Source organism: Chamaea fasciata, unplaced genomic scaffold (genome assembly GCF_029207755.1).
Source record: "Chamaea fasciata isolate MVZ Bird 193981 ecotype frontalis unplaced genomic scaffold, bChaFas1.0.hap1 SCAF_2, whole genome shotgun sequence".
Taxonomy (NCBI): domain Eukaryota; kingdom Metazoa; phylum Chordata; class Aves; order Passeriformes; family Sylviidae; genus Chamaea; species Chamaea fasciata.
In genome coordinates this window covers 77,316,116-77,333,933 of record NW_027094087.1, presented here as the reverse complement: position 1 = coordinate 77,333,933, position 17,818 = coordinate 77,316,116, and the positions used below count along the sequence as shown (strand labels likewise).

At 36.4% G+C, this 17,818-nt stretch overlaps 1 protein-coding gene across 2 annotated transcripts in view; it reads right to left on the bottom strand.

Moving 5' to 3' along the window:
- The window catches only part of PCCA (propionyl-CoA carboxylase subunit alpha), a 302,552-nt gene that overhangs the window by 140,949 nt on the left and 143,785 nt on the right, over positions 1 to 17,818 (bottom strand). For both annotated transcript variants that reach the window (XM_066176406.1, XM_066176405.1), the window contains exons 14-16: positions 16,623 to 16,697; positions 11,431 to 11,499; positions 10,567 to 10,642 (exon numbers count right to left, since the gene is read on the bottom strand). In XM_066176406.1, the coding sequence (XP_066032503.1) occupies positions 10,567 to 10,642; positions 11,431 to 11,499; positions 16,623 to 16,697 (220 nt within the window). The remainder of the gene's footprint in view (positions 1 to 10,566; positions 10,643 to 11,430; positions 11,500 to 16,622; positions 16,698 to 17,818) is intronic.

The window sequence follows — 17,818 nt, the reverse complement described above, 5'->3', positions numbered from 1 at the left end:
AACTTAAATATCATAGTACTGATGTAATCAATGCAGATTTACCAGTTTTGTTTCACTCCTGCCTCAAAACACTTTTAAACACTCAGTTTAATTATAAAGTAAACAATATAAATTTTCACCTCATCAAGCCTAATTCAAACACCTACTTAAGGACAGCAAGCACAACCAAGAAAGAGCCTTTTGGTTCAGTTCTAGAAGATGTAGGCAAGACCGGAGCCATCTCCTTTGAAATGACAAATTAGTCATGACAGTAAATATTAGCTCAATTCCACTGAACCCTGAATGGAAGATATGCACCATGTTACACCCCAATCAAAGTAAAGAAATACAGTAAAAACTTTTACCACTCAGCATACCATTTTACAACATTTTTATCATTTGTAACAACTAACAGACTCCTGTATAACTTACAACACAAAGAAATGTATTGTTTCCCCCACATGTATTTATCCAACCTTGTCTGGTCAATTCTTTTATTGAATACCCCAGTTCCCCTTTAGCACCACTCTGTGACTCTGTTAGGCATATAGCCCACAAAAATTACTTACCTTATTTTAAGATTACTTATCACAGAAGCTTTAGAGACACCCATATCCTTTAATTACTTTGACTGCTAGGCAACTTTATATTTTCTGCATTTCTTCATCTCTTTCTCATACCACTTCTTGGCCTGTTTCCTCCATTCCCCAAATGACTTTATTTTTAAATTGAATAACTTCTGTGTAATTAAGTTAGTGACTTAATGCCAATGCTAAACTGCACTTTGCCAGAAGTACGTGCAGTTTAGCGCTGAATATGATGGTCACTAGAAGTCCTTTCATTAAAAAATACAAGGAAGTCCTTAAAGGAGGTGGGAGAGAAAAGGTGGTGTACAAAAATCCTTGAGGAAAAGCTCTCTAGATCATTTAAATTATCTTCTCCTTACTGCAAATGATTTTCAAAAAGAAGGTACTCTCTCTTTTGAGACAGCATACAGGTGATTTCTGGAAAGTTTAAGATTACACGTCAGAAAACCACCATCTTTATCTCCATTCTTTTCTCAATTTTAAAAAGAGATCAAGCAGATTCTGATAAGCCAGAAGAGTTCCATCTTAGTATGACTACACACAATAACACTGGCTCATAAACATTAATATTTCTTAAGAAAAGCTGGAATAGACATGCAGTTCAGGAGCATGACAGGTGTTGATTTATTCCAGGTATGGACAAATGAGGAGCTCCTATAGGAAAGAGGTTATCCAGCCTCAGCAGTGCACATTCTCACCCCTCCGGAAATATAAATTAATCATGTTTTTTCATCATTGTCAGAGGAACAGGTAACTCCAAATATTGCATTTGCCATATCACATTAACTTCGGCTTTAGCTGGACACCGTTAGGTATGAAATGCTGAACACATCACAAAATAGTTTAAGGTAAAAATTTGTCTATGTATTCATATTTCTTGCAAAGCACAAAATTCTGTACTTCATGTATGATTACACACAAGTTATTATGATTGTGATGATATGACCATGATTAAAGATGACACGATTCAATTATTTGAACTTTTTTTCTAATAGCTCTAGTTTAAAATAATATTGAAAAAGAATTCATCGCAAACTCAGGCATTTCAGCTGTAAATTAGGTTATTTGGATTTTTTTCCCTTGTTGAGATCTCACCAAAGCAAAGACACTAGCATTACAGAGCATGCAAATTGCTGAAGATACAGGAGATTCTTTTACTCTCCTTTTCCTTTTGTGTTTTTTCAGTTTAGAAGCATGAACAACATCCTTGTTATTTTATATGCAGACCAGTTCAAACACTTTCAAAGCTTTCTTCCCCTACTAGTCTGCTGCTGGTGTGAATTTTCAAGCTCTCTGTGTGGCCGTCACTGAAACCACTTTAAATGCACTGAGTCAGACTCAACCTCATTGAATCATGAAGTCACAGCTTTAAAGACTCATTCATGAGCCATTAAATAGAAAACGACACAAGCAGTTCAATGATGACATGATGGAAATTGTCCATTTGATTAAAAGAAGATCCTTGCTGCCTGCAACCTAAATAATCATTCACAGACCCTGTTTTCATCAACACTGAATGAAAGTCACACTGTACCTCCACTAAACAAAAGAATTAAAAATCTTACACTAAGTGACTGTAACTTGGAAACAAATAATGTCTCTCTTTGGCGGCTACAAATTCCCCAAAAATTTCCAATCTGAATAATAAGTTGAAATATCTCAGAGACTTCATCTATTACAGCATCAAGACGAGGAGTTCTTCAATGCTGCCCAACTTTGAATCCAGGATTTAAACATGCTACAATGTGTAACCAGATCATCTCACATTTTTCTTTTCTAAACTGCTATAAGATCCCTGGTGAGGTGATGGCTGATGACAGATGACAGAGCTTGGTGTCTCAACTGACTGCCCCTAAAAGACCTAAAATCAAAAAAATACTATGAGTATTTTTAATTATTTCTACCACACATCCATCTGAAAAATATGAGGCTTCTGCAATGTCTTAAGCTCCAAAATTCCTTGAGTAAGTTCAATAGAGAAGACAAGCCTAAGTGTTTGGGAAGCAATATAAAATGCATTTTACATACAAAATTAAAAATTTAATAAGCAAGTTTCCCTTTAAAGTATCATGAAAGGCTATCTTTATCAGTTCCTGAAATCATTAGGTGAGCAATGACTGCATGGTTGATCTGCTTCTCAAGACTGAGTTGATACTTCTAGTGACGTACCAAATCATATGGCTTTAAAAAAAAAATTACCAGGGTAATTCTTCAGAAGTCTAGAAGTTTTAGATTTGCAATTTAGTGTGACCTCTGTCAAAGTTCATAAGGTCTCCATCTGTGTGTGAGTAACTACTAGGCTACAGAAATACGGACCCCTAGAGCAGCTTGCTCCTGACTACCTGCTGCTTCCAAAACACTGCCCAGACATTAGCCTCACACTCTCACAGGATCAAACAGAGGCTAACAGGCAGTGCTTATTTCATGCAAAGTTAGACGCTAAACTGAAGTATATTGTATTTATGTTAAAGTGGTTTTCAGAGAACTTTTCTTTTTCTTGACCAGATCTGCAGACTGCCAGGAACAAAATCACATTTGTTAGCCTGACAAGCCATGACATTTTCAACAAACAAGCAAAATCCTAAACTATATCAATTTATTTCTCCTCCAGAAAACAAAATTTCACTTCAGCATGACGATTTTTACATTGTTAAGGCTGATGCAGAACAGTAGTTACAGTTATACTCTTCTTTCCTCTAAGTCAAAATATAATCAAATAAAATAACCATTGTTCTTCGTACCTCTATTTTTGCATTTTACATGGCTGTATGAAAATACAATATTACATCTGTAGAAGCTGAATTTAAAATATGCTTCTTGGGTTTCAATTTTTACACTATTTTCCTGAATATATTTGTAAAAGAAAGCAGACCAGCATTTAAATAATGGAGAGCTAATGAAATTTTTTAGAATTACATATTCAAATGCTTTATATAGAACACATATTCCTGAGGTTCCATTAATTTTCCAGTTAAATTGTCATTATTGCCTAATGAATACAGGAAGACACTAAATAATCACACTGTTCACCAGAGCTTATTAGCAACCCCCTGTCTGAAGAAGCACTCATTAAAAAAAAATTAAATTATAATCAGAAGAAATTACTCTCCATACTGCCTGTCTCTATCTTACCTCCTTCGTTTCTTCATTCTCTGCCTTAAAAACTCTGCTAAGTATACCAGATTTTTCATTAACTTACATACTGTAACCTAACTCCTAACTTTTTCCTAACAAGAAAATCCTCAGAGACAACAATAAAATGCATTTTATAGAAAACAGTTTTATAACAAGTTTATGAAGAGGCTATCACACCACATTTTTACTCACTAAAAATCAGAACTTGGAATGCCAAGGCACAAAATCATAGGCAATGTTTTCACTATAAATATTTACTGACACTAAACATATTCAGTGTTGATTAGCCTTTTTACAGTATTAAGCTTCTGTCATCTTGATGCCTGCAAACACAAATCTGCATTTATCCATGTAAACTTAATTGGAGTCCTACATGCCCCTCTGTAGATAAGCAGCTGAATAGACTTAACTTGCTGATAATTTCAAATGGTGCTCAGTGGAACAGAAAGAACTTTATCTGCACTTACTGACTGCAAAACCAACATGTGGAGTACAGCACTAGAGGTTTCTCTTTTCTACAAGCCAGCAAAGCTAAACTATCACCCAACAATTTAAATGCTGAATAAGAATAAATGTGATGAAGCTTAGGAGGTATCTCAGTTATTTCTCTAAGGAAAATATAAAAAATATTAACTAAGCTCTGCACTGAGCATTACGAAACACTGATTATGCTGGTGTTCACTTAAAACAAGAATATTATCGGATTTGCACAGACAATGAAAACACCACTTTCAACACATGAACTTCTCAAGTCCGTGATTACTACCCAGCAAGTCTCCATGTTTGTAATTCCAAAAGTGTTCATAATGTTCCCTAAAAGCCTCCACATTCAACTGTTTAACTGTCTTTCAAAGCTTGTGTTTTGCTACAACTCACTTCAGAGCTGGCTATCTGCATACAAAATCCCACCCCAAGAGCAAGGAAAAAAGGGGGCTCTTAGCTTTTAATTTTAATACACAAACATCCATATAAAATTCTCACATGGGATCAGTACACCACTGATGCTCAGAGCTGAACATTCCAATTAAAAACAACAATTCTTCCAGATACAAAAGTTTGGAGCTCACTGAACTCACACACTAGGATAAAGGGGGGGAGAAGGAGGTAAAAGGAGATAATATATGGTAATATTGTATTATAAAATCATAAGTTCAATCTCTAAATTTTGTATTTGCATGTGGTGCTGAACTTCTTAGTAAGAGGACCATTATCTACAGTGTTAGCAAATCCATAGAAATGCTTGAATCAGTAGAATAATTGGAAGCAGAAGCTAAGCAGGCTTTGCCAAGAAAAGTGAAAGAAAATAAATGGCCATTCTACCATCATCCTCTCCTCAGATATCCTTTTACCCTAAAGATGGGGAATACAACACTAGGACAACTACATATCTAGAGAAACAACAGCACTTGTTTTTCAATGCCTTCTCAACTGGACACATTACATTTCTTGTTTTCCACTACCCCAGTTCTTCCTCCTTAATAAAAGGGAGAGAAAAAAATCAACCAAACAAAAAACTTATCTGGCAAAAAAAAAAAGATACCTCATTTTAATTTCCCCTTCTGCACCAATAACACTGCCTTTCTCTTTTACCTGATCTGCCTGTACTTCAGTTGTCCTCCCCTCTTTCTTCTCCACAGGACACTGGTAATCTGTAACCCTTCCTGAACTACATCCCACAACATTTTGCTGAGAAGTTGGCATTCCCACTCCCTCCCTTGTGACTGGATTAAGAAAAGGAGAGAACAGGAGCAGCATCTGAGCTCCAAGCTGATGGTACTAAGCATTCTGAAATGGTCCCTTCTAGCGATTTTGAACTAAGTTTGCTTCCTTCCCCTCTCCAGTTTTGCTTTCCACATCAACACACTTGGGAATCTGCAAGGGGTGAGAACACAAATACTCTTGCAGAACTACCCATCTGTTACCTCTGCTATGGAAAAGTTGCATGACCTCTCAAAGCATTTTTTAAAAGCACAACCAAAAAAACAAAAGCTCATTTAATTTAAGAACAGACACTATAGACTGCTTTTGCAAGGAAACAGGCTTCTTACACACAAAGGTTGTTTTGCTCACAATATCAGTGAGAGCATTTGCAGGGGATCAGAATACAGGAGTCTAAAACTTACATGCATACTGCCATTGAGAAGTATCTTTTAAGTTAAAACTAAAAAACCCAATAATTTATGATGCTCAGATCTAAATTAAAGTTTACTGTGAAAAGCTTTGTACCTGAAATTAATTTATTTCAATATATGATAAAATACTAAAATTGAAGTTGGATGTTTTTCCTTGTGCTCTTGGATAACCCTGCTTGAGCAGAGAGGCTGGACCACATGATCCACTGCAATCCCTTCCAATCTTACTCATTCTGTGATTCTTGGAAAGCCAAGGTCTTCTCACAACATTAAGTACAGCTCTCCTTTTTCCCCCCAATTAGTGTGTTTACTGTTCCAAAAGCTCAAGACAACAATTTCTACTGCCACTATTCTGGCAGGTCTCCACTCAGAGAGTTAACTTCTGCATTTCTCTTCCCCTCAAATATTCACCACAGTTTTTTAATACTTTTCTGGTTTCTGTATGCTCTTTCACATCATGCTGGAAGATTCCTCCAACCCCAGCTGGTGGCTCCCTTATTTCCTCCTCATTTCTACTCCTTCTTGCTTTATCTGCTGCTTACCCTTTTTCTCAGAGGATCCTCTTTCCACTCTTCTTCCTCCTAAATGGTCTAGTACATTCCTCTCTCCACAGAGCAAGTGGGATCTCAACAGAAAAGAGTTGACTTTATACAAAGACTTAAACTTCATGTTATTGCTTTACTTTTGAATACTCGGGGAAGATAAAAAGCAAACAGACGTCAAAGGAAAGATTACAGGAATCTGCACTCAGGGATATGAGCTATTTTCCAATCAGACCTCCAGTGAATTGATAATGTACTCTACTTGCTGCATAAATATAACCATTTCTTTTCTTTAAATATATAAAAATAACTTATACACAAGCTTTCCAGAACTCCACACTGGGATTTATATATGTCTTACAATGAACAATTATCCAGCACAGAAATGACAAAAACATATTAAAACTTAAGAAAAACTGAGAAGGAAAGCACACCACACCATATTCACACACATAGGAGATACACTGAAAGCAATTATTTCGATATCCTATTTCTGTTGTTCAAATTGAATCCCCCCAAAATAAACAAAACAGGAAGATTCTGGGAAAAGTACCGTAAGACAGAGATGAACTACTAACAACAGCGCATGCTCAAAGGAAATAAATCATGCCTCATCCCAATGAGCAATGGTGCCTCTCTGCTTGCCTGGAATCTTGAGTTTTTCACTATTCACAAATTCTCCAGCAATCACTGCACAAAACAAGAAATGTCTCTTCTTGAGACAAATCTGGGTTGGATTCTTAACTTTATTCAGCCCTGAACTATACTGCAAGACTCAGATAAAAACGTTACCTAATTATACCCTTTGTCCTTCCAGACTCTCAGCTGAGATTTTGAATTCAGATTAGTTCTCAGTGGAGGAGTCAGTTCCTGACAGAATAATTTAGACTGCAAAGAACCTCAAGAGATCATTTAATCTAATCCGCAACTCAAAGAAAAACTATCCTAGACTTTTATCTGCTCCCATTAACAACAATGGAGATGTTACACAGGAAAAAAGATGTAGACTACATTCCCATGATCACATTGACTCCATCTTGACTCAATCTGGAGTTAGTCATACTCTTAGCATCTACCAATGAACAGACTGCAGCATTTCCTTTTCCACTGCGTACAAGTTGTCATCAGTCCAAGCTGCAATAAAATATTAATGCAGTGGGCATTTTCAGAGCACAGCATTGTTGCAAATACTCCGATTTGCTTTATTCAACATTTTTCATGAAGATACTGCTATTACAGGCACTATACGACGCAGCCTTGGTTACTTAAGGTATTACTTACTCGAATTTTGCTTAAGCCTGCTTTCTTTGCAAGTATTGGACTATTTTTAAAATTTAATTCTTTTAATTTCCTTCATGATCTTGTCAGGCAGATTTAACTGGGAAGGACAGCTAAGCCATGAATTCAAGGCCAGGTAGTATCTAGTCGAAGAAAACAAGTCAATAAAGCCTTGTCTGGGGACTTGTTCCCTGTAAATGGAACAGAGCTAAAAAGGAATGGGGTAACTCGTGAATATCCCAAAGCCACAACAGTAAAAACTGAATGTTTTCTCACACAGCCAATAGACAAGGAGCAGCAGAGTAAGTCCTTGCCCTTCACACTGCCTACATGCCTCAACCTAGCCTAGATGAGTCACCTCCTGAAGGGTCACTGTGCTACTTCAGTCCTGGCTTCTCTGTTGGGACTGCCATGAATGACATTGTATAGTGGCATTTGATCCAGGAAGACATTTGTCTTCTAGGAACTGGATAAAAAAACACTGATTTCATGCAGGTCAGCAAGCAACCATCAAAATAGTAGTGACTAAAATTCCTTACCAACTTTTGTCTGCTTTGAACTAGTGACACAGAAGTGATGGGGAAGACTCCATCCTCCATTAGCAGTCCCTCAGCTACATATTAGATGGTCCTTGACCTGTTACCCAGTCACCCTACATCCCATTCCCACCCTATGCGAGTGAACAAGCATATTTGTTTACAGAAATTGCAAACACTGGTATTTTAAATCTAAAATTCTCACAGTGCACACCATCACTACAACTGACACTGACTTCAGCTGGTATTGCTTATCTAAAACGCTCTGTAACTCAGAAGAGATACTTCGTTACTTACAGGGAAAAACATAATGTCTCTAAAACACCATGCAAGCATAAATGCTGCTTCCCAGGAAATGAGAGGGGCAAGGGGTTGAGAAATAGGAATCTGGAGCATACGGCTCAGGACGACTGGTAATCTCTAAATGGTTATGTACAAGCTCACTATTCAAACATAAAGCCAAGTAATTTCAAAACTAGGTAAAAAATTATTCTGTACCTTTCACTACTAACAAAAACTCAAGTTGGAAAAGATTTCATGTGAGGCACTTTACAAAAGATCAAGGTAGTTTAATATTTTCTTACATAGAAACCAAACATTGTAAAGCAAAAATATACAACATCATTTTAGGGGGAAAAAACCAAAAACAAACAAAACCCCAAACAAACAAACAAACAAAAACCATCAAGCAAACAAGGAGTTCTGCACATGTCAATGCAGTTTAAAACATTACAGCCTGGACAATTTCTACTAACTACCCTACCAAGAATCATTCACACTAGGCAAGAGAAGAGATACTTTAATATCCACAAATGTCCATTTTAAATAAACACTAAGAAGAAACTACCAGCTGTGTAAAACTACACAAAAATCCTTTTCAAATGGAAAGCACTGACCACTGCAACTAAAAATGTGTTTTGAAAATTCACCTACTTTTGAAACCTGCAGTACATTAAATTTTGTGGTTTGCGGTACTTTAGGAAAAAATTCCCCCTGTAGTTCACTAATTGCCTCTTTAAATGTTTTTAATAGACTAAAAGCTTTCTCAGATAGAAATACTACAGAGACATTGGATATGACAGATACGTGCATACTAATAAAAAGACTGTAAAAACCTCAAGAATACAAATTAGTACTTTTCAGGTGTAAGGTCTCATATCCTTCACACGTATTTATAATCTGTGGAACTGTTTTTAGGTACATCTGTGTAAAACACCTAAGCACAAATGATCACTTTCCGTCCCGTATTATAACACACAATAATGTTCCACGCACATTTGCAATATTCTCATAAATAAAATACTTATAGCATCACTTGTTCTCATTAATACAGAGTGTGAATCCAGAGCCTGTCTCCATTAAAAACAACACCAACAAATCTCACCTCACATCAGTCTAACTACAGCAGTACAAATTTCTCTCTCATATAAATTTACTCAGCTGTTGTACAGCAGGGGTTTACATCAGCACATTGTACTGCTACAGTCTAATGGCTCAAGTTGCACCAATATAAATCTATGTTAGAGTTAGCAGCTCATTTACAATGGCTAATCTTACCATGTATCTAACTACACTGTGGTAGAGGGATGTTCATTTTCCCCAGATAGATAAATCTTTCAAATTTGACAGGGCAACTGTACCATTCAGCAGCCCAGCATTAAAGTCAAACACAAGTTTTACAGAAACTTCACAGAAATTTTTACCTCCCTTATCCTGATTTGTTCTTCTTATTTTCCATAAGACATAGAGGAAGACCTAAAGATTTCTCCCACACAAAACATGACTTCCCTCATCAAGACTTAAAAAGAGTCAAAGTGGTCCAGGCTGATTTACCCCTGCTGCCTGGAAAGCCTGGAAGAATGGCTGCATCTCCAATGCAATCCGTGAGCAAGAGCTGAAACACATGCTGATCAACAGCCTACATCTGTATCTGCCCAAACCTAAACAATGACCTTGAAAATAAGCAAAATACATACATATACACAATCAACTATTGCATTGTGAAAATATTTAATTGCAATCAATGGATTAAACTCTTAAAAATGGCAATTACTTTACATTTCTTACAGTGCAACGGCCTTTTTTTCTCCCTCTACAACATAATAAAATCAATTACATGCTGCCATACAGTGAGAACTATGAGTTTTAAGAAATTTATTTAAATATTTATCTTAAAATATTCAAGAGAAAAATGGAGCAAAAAAGTCTCTTTAGAGTTGATGTATCTTCTCGGCTTAATTAACACAAGCTTTTCCTTTTTTAATTTGCACTTAAGAAGTGGGAACTTTACTCAATTTGCTAATTACTACATTTTCAAGCTGTTTTCTTGAAATAGATGACAGCCTATCACACTAGGAATCCAAATTTCTCTAGTTACCTCGAATTACGTAGTTGTCCAAAGCCTCTTCCATTCTTTTCAGTGCTTCGGCTCTATTAGAGCCATAGGTAATCAGCTAAAGAAAAAAAAGATTAGAAATTAGATGTTTGTCTCTAGAATTTGAATAGCATTTAAAAATTACATAGATTTTCAGAATTTCTGCAGTCATAAAATTATTTCTTGATCATTACTGTATTTGTGCTACAAAGGCTCCCGGAAACATCAAGAAAAAGCTAAGATCTCTCACCCCATTCAGTGAAAGAAGGCCAAGCCCTTTTCCTTCATAAAACTTAAAGCACCTAAACAAGCTCTCAGAAAATCAGACAACAGGTTCAATATCCATGCTGACTCACCAGATTCCTAATGCCCAACAAACTCCTAAGATTTCATTTTTTTGAGGACTGAACTCTATCATGTCATGTTTTAATTTTACCAATATAGTCCTGATGAGTAAGAACTAATACTAAGAGACACTATCAAGCATTTCTTTCAACACCTCTTTTTGGAAGCCAAAATTATTGACATTTACATCCGGGCTAGACTATATTAAAAAATACAAGATTGGCAGTATCTAAGTCAGACAATAAAAGCTGGTGTTTAAATCAGAATTTTCTTAATAATTAGAAACTGCAAGAAAAATAATTACAGTGTCAAAAGGTGAAAAGAATTTTATTTAGAAGTGACACTAGATTTCCTCTACTCCACATCTTCCTTCACTTATTTTATATTTCCTTGAGGCATGTTATGGCACCTTTAAAATACTGATTTACAAATCCTTCAATATGCTCTCTCTCATTTAAAAGAACTATGTATAAAATCAGTACTTCATACCTTTAGAATATTGAGAAATAATAATCAACTCACTTTTGAAATCATGGGATCATAATAAATGCTAATGTCACTTCCTTGTTGTATACCACTGTCAACACGTACCTTCAAAAATAAGAAGTAAAAATAATTATACATTACTGGAAAAAAAATTTCAACATGGGAATCAAATCTACCCATCAGCCTTAAACCATAATCCCCACAAAGCTTATCACATAGATTTTTCCCTCTGGAAAGACTAGAATAATTATTTGTTTTCAGAGAATCTGGGAGGAGAGTAGGGAAGCCTTTTTCTTCACCAGCAAAAACACTTGCAAATTAGTCTCTCCTTTATGAGAAACAACTGTAATCTTGAGTTCATGGTAAAAATTCTCTTTTGTTCTCCAGAATGCACAGCAAACACAGTAAATCTGATCTAAGAATTTCAGCTGTGTTACACTTGCTTTAACTCTAAACACATTCAATTCTGATTTAATCCCTATAATAAAATACAGTTGTAATTATTTTTCTGACTGACACCTGGCATGAGGGATAACCCTTATAATCACACCCTTTCTGCATCTAGATGTAATCACAACCCTCATGTTCTGCTACAGCCCTTCCAAGAGCTTCAGTAGGAATAGAAGTAGGGAGCATTCAGCAGGAACTTTGGAGCGCTGCTTATCAGCTCCATAGGAATACTGAGCCTATGGTTTTCATGTCTGTAACACTTTCCTTCTCTGTCTCACCCTCTCAACTGTTAAATATTTTTTTTCTGTTGCTGCTCTTCCCTCGAGGCTTTAATGTTTACACAGCTTTTTCCAAGGCTTTGCTTTGTAAGGACACAGCCCCAATTAAAGCTCTGATTCTGCAATATTCATGGAAAAAAATAACACAAGTTCAAAAATTTCTTTTGAAGAGGCTGATTGCTGTTAACCAGCCAACAAGTTAGTTTGTGTATTGCTGATTCTTGTTTTCATCTCTCAGTTTGATTTCATCACTGTAACAATGAGGTTAGCCATATAAAACTTTTCAAATGAGCAATTTCTGGGGAACAAATATTTATTAAATTGCTGGTTTTGAGTGCTGGAATCTGAAATATTTTTTTAAAACTAACCAAAATAACTTGAGTGATAAATGCATTCTGGGGATCATAAGGATGGAGGGCTCTAATCAAAGCTGTTGAAACAGCAGGGCTCTGATATACTGCATTGTAAAGGGGGTGGGAAAGAGGGTCCTGGAATCTCACTTAAATCTTCACCTGTGGGAAGGAACCTTTGTAATAAATAGCAGCTCATCTGTCTGCAGCAAGGCAGAAAAAGGTCAATGCAACGGCTGTTAGGCCTTTAATATTTTAATTTAGGCAATTATCAAGGGACCACATGTAGAACCTCTTGTCTAGAGAATCCACATGAGGGCATGATGATGACTTTATTATCCAAATGACATAAAAAGACACCCTAGCAGGTGTATGCACTTTCTTCAGCAAAAAACATTGTCTGACTAGTTTTTAGGACATTGTATTTATTTTAAGAAGAAATTCACTTATTCACCTATTTGTATTCATATATTTATATTTACATGTAATTTTTTCTATACTTATTCACATGTAAAGGCAGTACTGCTTCTGCACCACTTTAATAGCATCTTATCTGAATGTGCTTTATCTGTGCTTAACTGGGCTCCCCACTACTCACATCAGGTACATTTAACATTAGCTACTGATGAGAAGGTAGTTCAGACATGTCATGATTACAGAAAAAACATGCAGTGTATTTCTCAGCTTCCTTTCTTCCAGCTGCTAAACCATCCTTTCTCACAGAATGGCTGCCTATGTAGAAAGTCAATGCACATGTTCTCACATTTAAATCAGAAAGATTTAATTTACCTACTCAGTTCCAGATATATAAATCCCCTGCCCATGATACTTTTTTTTGCAATATTCAATAAATACATACATAAGACAAGGTATGACACACATACTCCACACACACTTGAGTTGTACTGTGACTTTTGTCTCTGAAGCACCACCTATAAAGTGATCGCACACAAGCCTTCAGGGGTGCTTTACACATGCACAGGTGAGTACTGACACATGTATGGCATCTTTCAACAAAGAAAAAACATACAAAAGGTGTGTCAGACCCACAATAAGTAGGTTAGTCAGACCCTAAAGTTATCTAAGACTCCTGAGGCTACCAACTATATGCTCTGCCTGGCTATATGTTTCTGTTTGTATACAACACATGTACATGACCATTACAAAATTTACATTTTTCCCTAACTACAATACCTTGAAAAGGCTACAGAGAATATAAACTACTCAAACTACTGCATATCTTCCTTTAAAAAAAATCTGGAGTCCTTTCTGGAAGTTAATTTTCATAAAATAAACTCAAGATGACTGAAAAAATGACAGCAAAGAAGAAATACATTTATGCTATCTTCAATTCTCCCTGTGGTGCTTACATTTTCAGAGCCTGGTAACAGTAAGTGATTTTATAAACTATATGGTGTGACAGAACTTAATGAATATTGGATGAACAAGAAACCCTAATTCAACAGATACTCACTATAATGTGCTGAACTTGATAAATAATAGCAATATTTATTAGACCTCCAGCATTTACTTCTGTTTAATACATTCCCTTTCTTTTACTCAGTATTTTAGACATTTAGGAAAAGCTAGGGTTAAAGGTCCTGCTGTAGCCTAGAGCTAATTCATATTACAGCCCTAACACTTGCTGTTGTACTATCCTCCTGTGTTATTACATTAGGACAACAGCAAAAGAATGAAAAATGTTTGGGGGGGGGGGGAGAAGTACAATCTGTGTCTCAATCCTGCAATGAACTCTTAATGCATCAAATTCCACTTAGGAACCCAAACGGATTCTAGTATTTCTGAATTCTTTGCTATATCTGAGTCTAAGACTTTTCTTTTCCTGGTAAGAGTCATTAAAATACCAGACTGCTGCTCATACTGACAGAGAGCAATGCTGGAGCTCTCCAGATATAGCAGAATATGTTGTGAAGGAGCACCAAACATCAAAGCTCACTACCACACATAAGGAGCTGGTTTTAGTCACCTGTCTTAAGCTTCATTATCAAAGGTAAAAAAACCTTGGTACTTATGAGCAACATGTTCTAAGGAAATTACAAACCACGTGACACAAAAACAGCCATCATATTCTTCCCTATGGCTAAGCAAAATCTCTCACACAGCCATGCTCACCAGTCCCACCAGCATGAGCAGCTGACACACAGTCATGGTAGGCAATCAGAGCTAACTTGAAACACAGAACAAATTAATTGCAAATACATTTGATAATACACATAAGCTGAACTTGCTGTGACACACTCCAAGACTCTGTTAATTTTTCTCAAGCCAAATTGTTGACAATTCTAAAACCTAAAGTGCAGAAAACAAACACCACAGCACCAATGGGCCTGTAATGCTGTACCTTTTTAGCCATATTAATTTTGTTCTTAGCAGCATGACATTCTTAGGAGAGAAATTAGTTTCATGGTAGCAGAAATGTACGTATTAAGACACCAAATCATGAGTGTCTACATAAAAATAGTTTTTCTATTTTTTAATATGACAGTTCAAGTAAATAGGAAGAGAAAGCCTAGAGACTCCATATGAGCTCCTCAAACCATTGCTCTGAAGCCTCCAGTGTAATTAAAATCTCTTTCTTTGGTACCACGATGGACTACGTGAAGCAATCAGGCATCTCCCACCCTTCATTTTCAATTCACCTCTCCCCCTAAGCACAACTCCCAGCCCACCCCGTCTACCTGACAAGTGACAGCCCAATCTGATTAAATGCTTGCAAGGGAGGGGACTCATGGGCCTCCATGACAGGCCAAAAGTGATCACCATGGAGATACATAATTACAGCTGTCAACGCATCTACTGTCCTGCTGGCATCAATTTGATTGCTCCCAGCAATAATGATAGACAAAGCTTAGTGTGCACTCTCCTACACTCAATCACTTTATCTATTCCGTGGTCCATTTAGCTGACATGCAACATTCACACAAGCAAATAACAGCAGTAAGCAGAACATTTAAGGCATTTTAATTGTTTTTTCTTTGTATGGATAGCTCACAAGCGCAAATGTTATTACATAAAACTCCTGCTGCAGCATTAATTGAAGAAAGATTTGGTGGGACAAAGACTGTAGGGGGTATAGTTTGTCCATTATCACTTGTACTTTCAACAGGTCTCACGTTTGGAAAATTGCAAATTGCAAAAACTTGCAAGGGCAAAATGTTTGACATCGTGTTAGCTATTACAACATGGTGAAAACTTCTAATAACCACTGGAGTATTCATTATAAATTCTTATTAAATACACTCTTTGTTTCATTAAAAAGAAGTTTAGATACATCCAGTGATACCTTTTTCCCCTCATCTCCTCTTTAAGAGCACATAATGCCTTTTAGATCTTCACAATTTTTTTCTGCTTTCAGGCTTTGAACACAGCATGAAGCCTTAAAGACCAGAAAGGGTCAGGTCCCTTTGGAAAGTACACGGGCAAAAACAATTTAAAAAGCGAAATAAATCATATATCCAATAACAACTCCACATTTAAGATCCCTCCTGTAATCTCTCAGTATTTTCCGTGCAAGCAATCAGACTGAATAATTGTATTCACAGATGGTACAGTCTCATCATTGCACTGACACGGTGTCATTCATGTATATGTGCACTTATAATTTAAGACTACCTTGATTTTACAGAAAGGCAGTGTATTTGCTCTTTATAACCACCAGAAAATATTGTTTGTTAAACACCTATTCTATATAGTTAGGCTGTATCCTGAAACATGTAATAACCACTGTGAAAAACTCTTTTTTGAAGTCTTTAAAGCTAAACAAAAAGCACTGGCGGTTTCTCACCAGTGTCCCCAGTTCTCTATGCTGACTCAACAGTTCACTGTCATTTCTAATGACCACAAATACATTACCAAAGCTGTATTTGAAAAACTTAAGCTGAAAGTTATAGAACAAACTATTTCAACATGTATTGGTTTCCTATTATATCCAGTCTGAACATTTTTAACCCAGTTTGGAACTGTTCACTTTTAAGCAGTTTTTCAGGCTGCACAAATCAGTACTGCCATGCCCTGTCCCCACTCTGGCAAACAGCTGGAAAAAAGGCTTAGTTTACAAAGCTGCTGAGTATTTATAGTCTTTATATAAGAGACACTCAGCACCTACAAAAACCAGAACAGAGTTACTTACACTTGGCACATGCAACGGTTCCTGATACTGAGACAGTTTACCAATGGATGGCAGGCCAAAAGATTTGTAGGGGTCCTGGAAAAAAATTCAACATGAGAAAGCATTAAGCTTTTACAGATGTGGAGCAGATAATGTTTAAAAGTTTTAAGTATAAAAGAAACTGCTACTGGAATGACTCTCTTTTCTCGCCCAGAATTACTTGTATCGAAGAACATTTCTTCATCCATTTGCCCCCGCAACTCCAAATAAAAAAATTGAAGTATATAAAATCTCTTGCATCAGTTAAAAAAAAAAAGGGGGAAAGAAGTATTCTGCACCCAGTTACAATATACCAAAGTAAAATATACAAAGATGACATTTTCATTAGCTACACTCGGAAGAAGAATAGAAAAGTATTCAGGAGGCCAGGCTTGAAAAGAGAGTATAAGAAAAAATTTTTGGAGACAAAAAGGTCAGTTAGAATTTCAATTATCTTAAGAAGTCAAACTGATCTTTATGCCACTGGAAACCTCCTACATTAATGTACATAATGCAACACCAATACAAACTTAATAGGAAAACAAATAAATATATGGCCTACAGAATAACCCAATTCATGGCAAAGTAGTTGGATTCATTACTTTAAATGTGAGGGGATTTAAGCTGAACAAAATAAAAAGCCCAAGTATCAGTTACTTCAGGGTAAAGCCTACTAAAACTCAGAATAGCTTTCATGCCAGTCACAGGGCAAATATTTATTCTTTATCAAAATAGTCTGTACAACTTGGAATCAGTAGAGCAGTTTGGAGGTTATGTGCACGTCACGAAGGGAATAAAACTCCAATCTCAAATAAGATGGTCTCAGTAACAATATTCCCAACAGTTAAGAAAGGGAAAAAATGTCTCAAGGGGCTGAATTAGTTTTGAAATGCAGAGTTACTTAAAATGTTCCTGAAACTAAATGAAGGAAGATAGGCAGCCAGCCGCCATTATTTTTTTTTATTATTATTATTTTCCAGCCCCCATTCCTGAAAATGTTCAAGGCCAGACTGGATGGGGCTCTGAGCAACCTGGTCTAGAGGAAGGTGTCCCAGCCCATGGCAGAGGGGTTGGGACTAGATGATCTTCATGGTCCCCTCCAACCCAAACCACTCTGTCATTCAATGTCTTTTTCTTTTTTACTTAACAAATTTTCATTTTCATGTATCAAAAGTGAT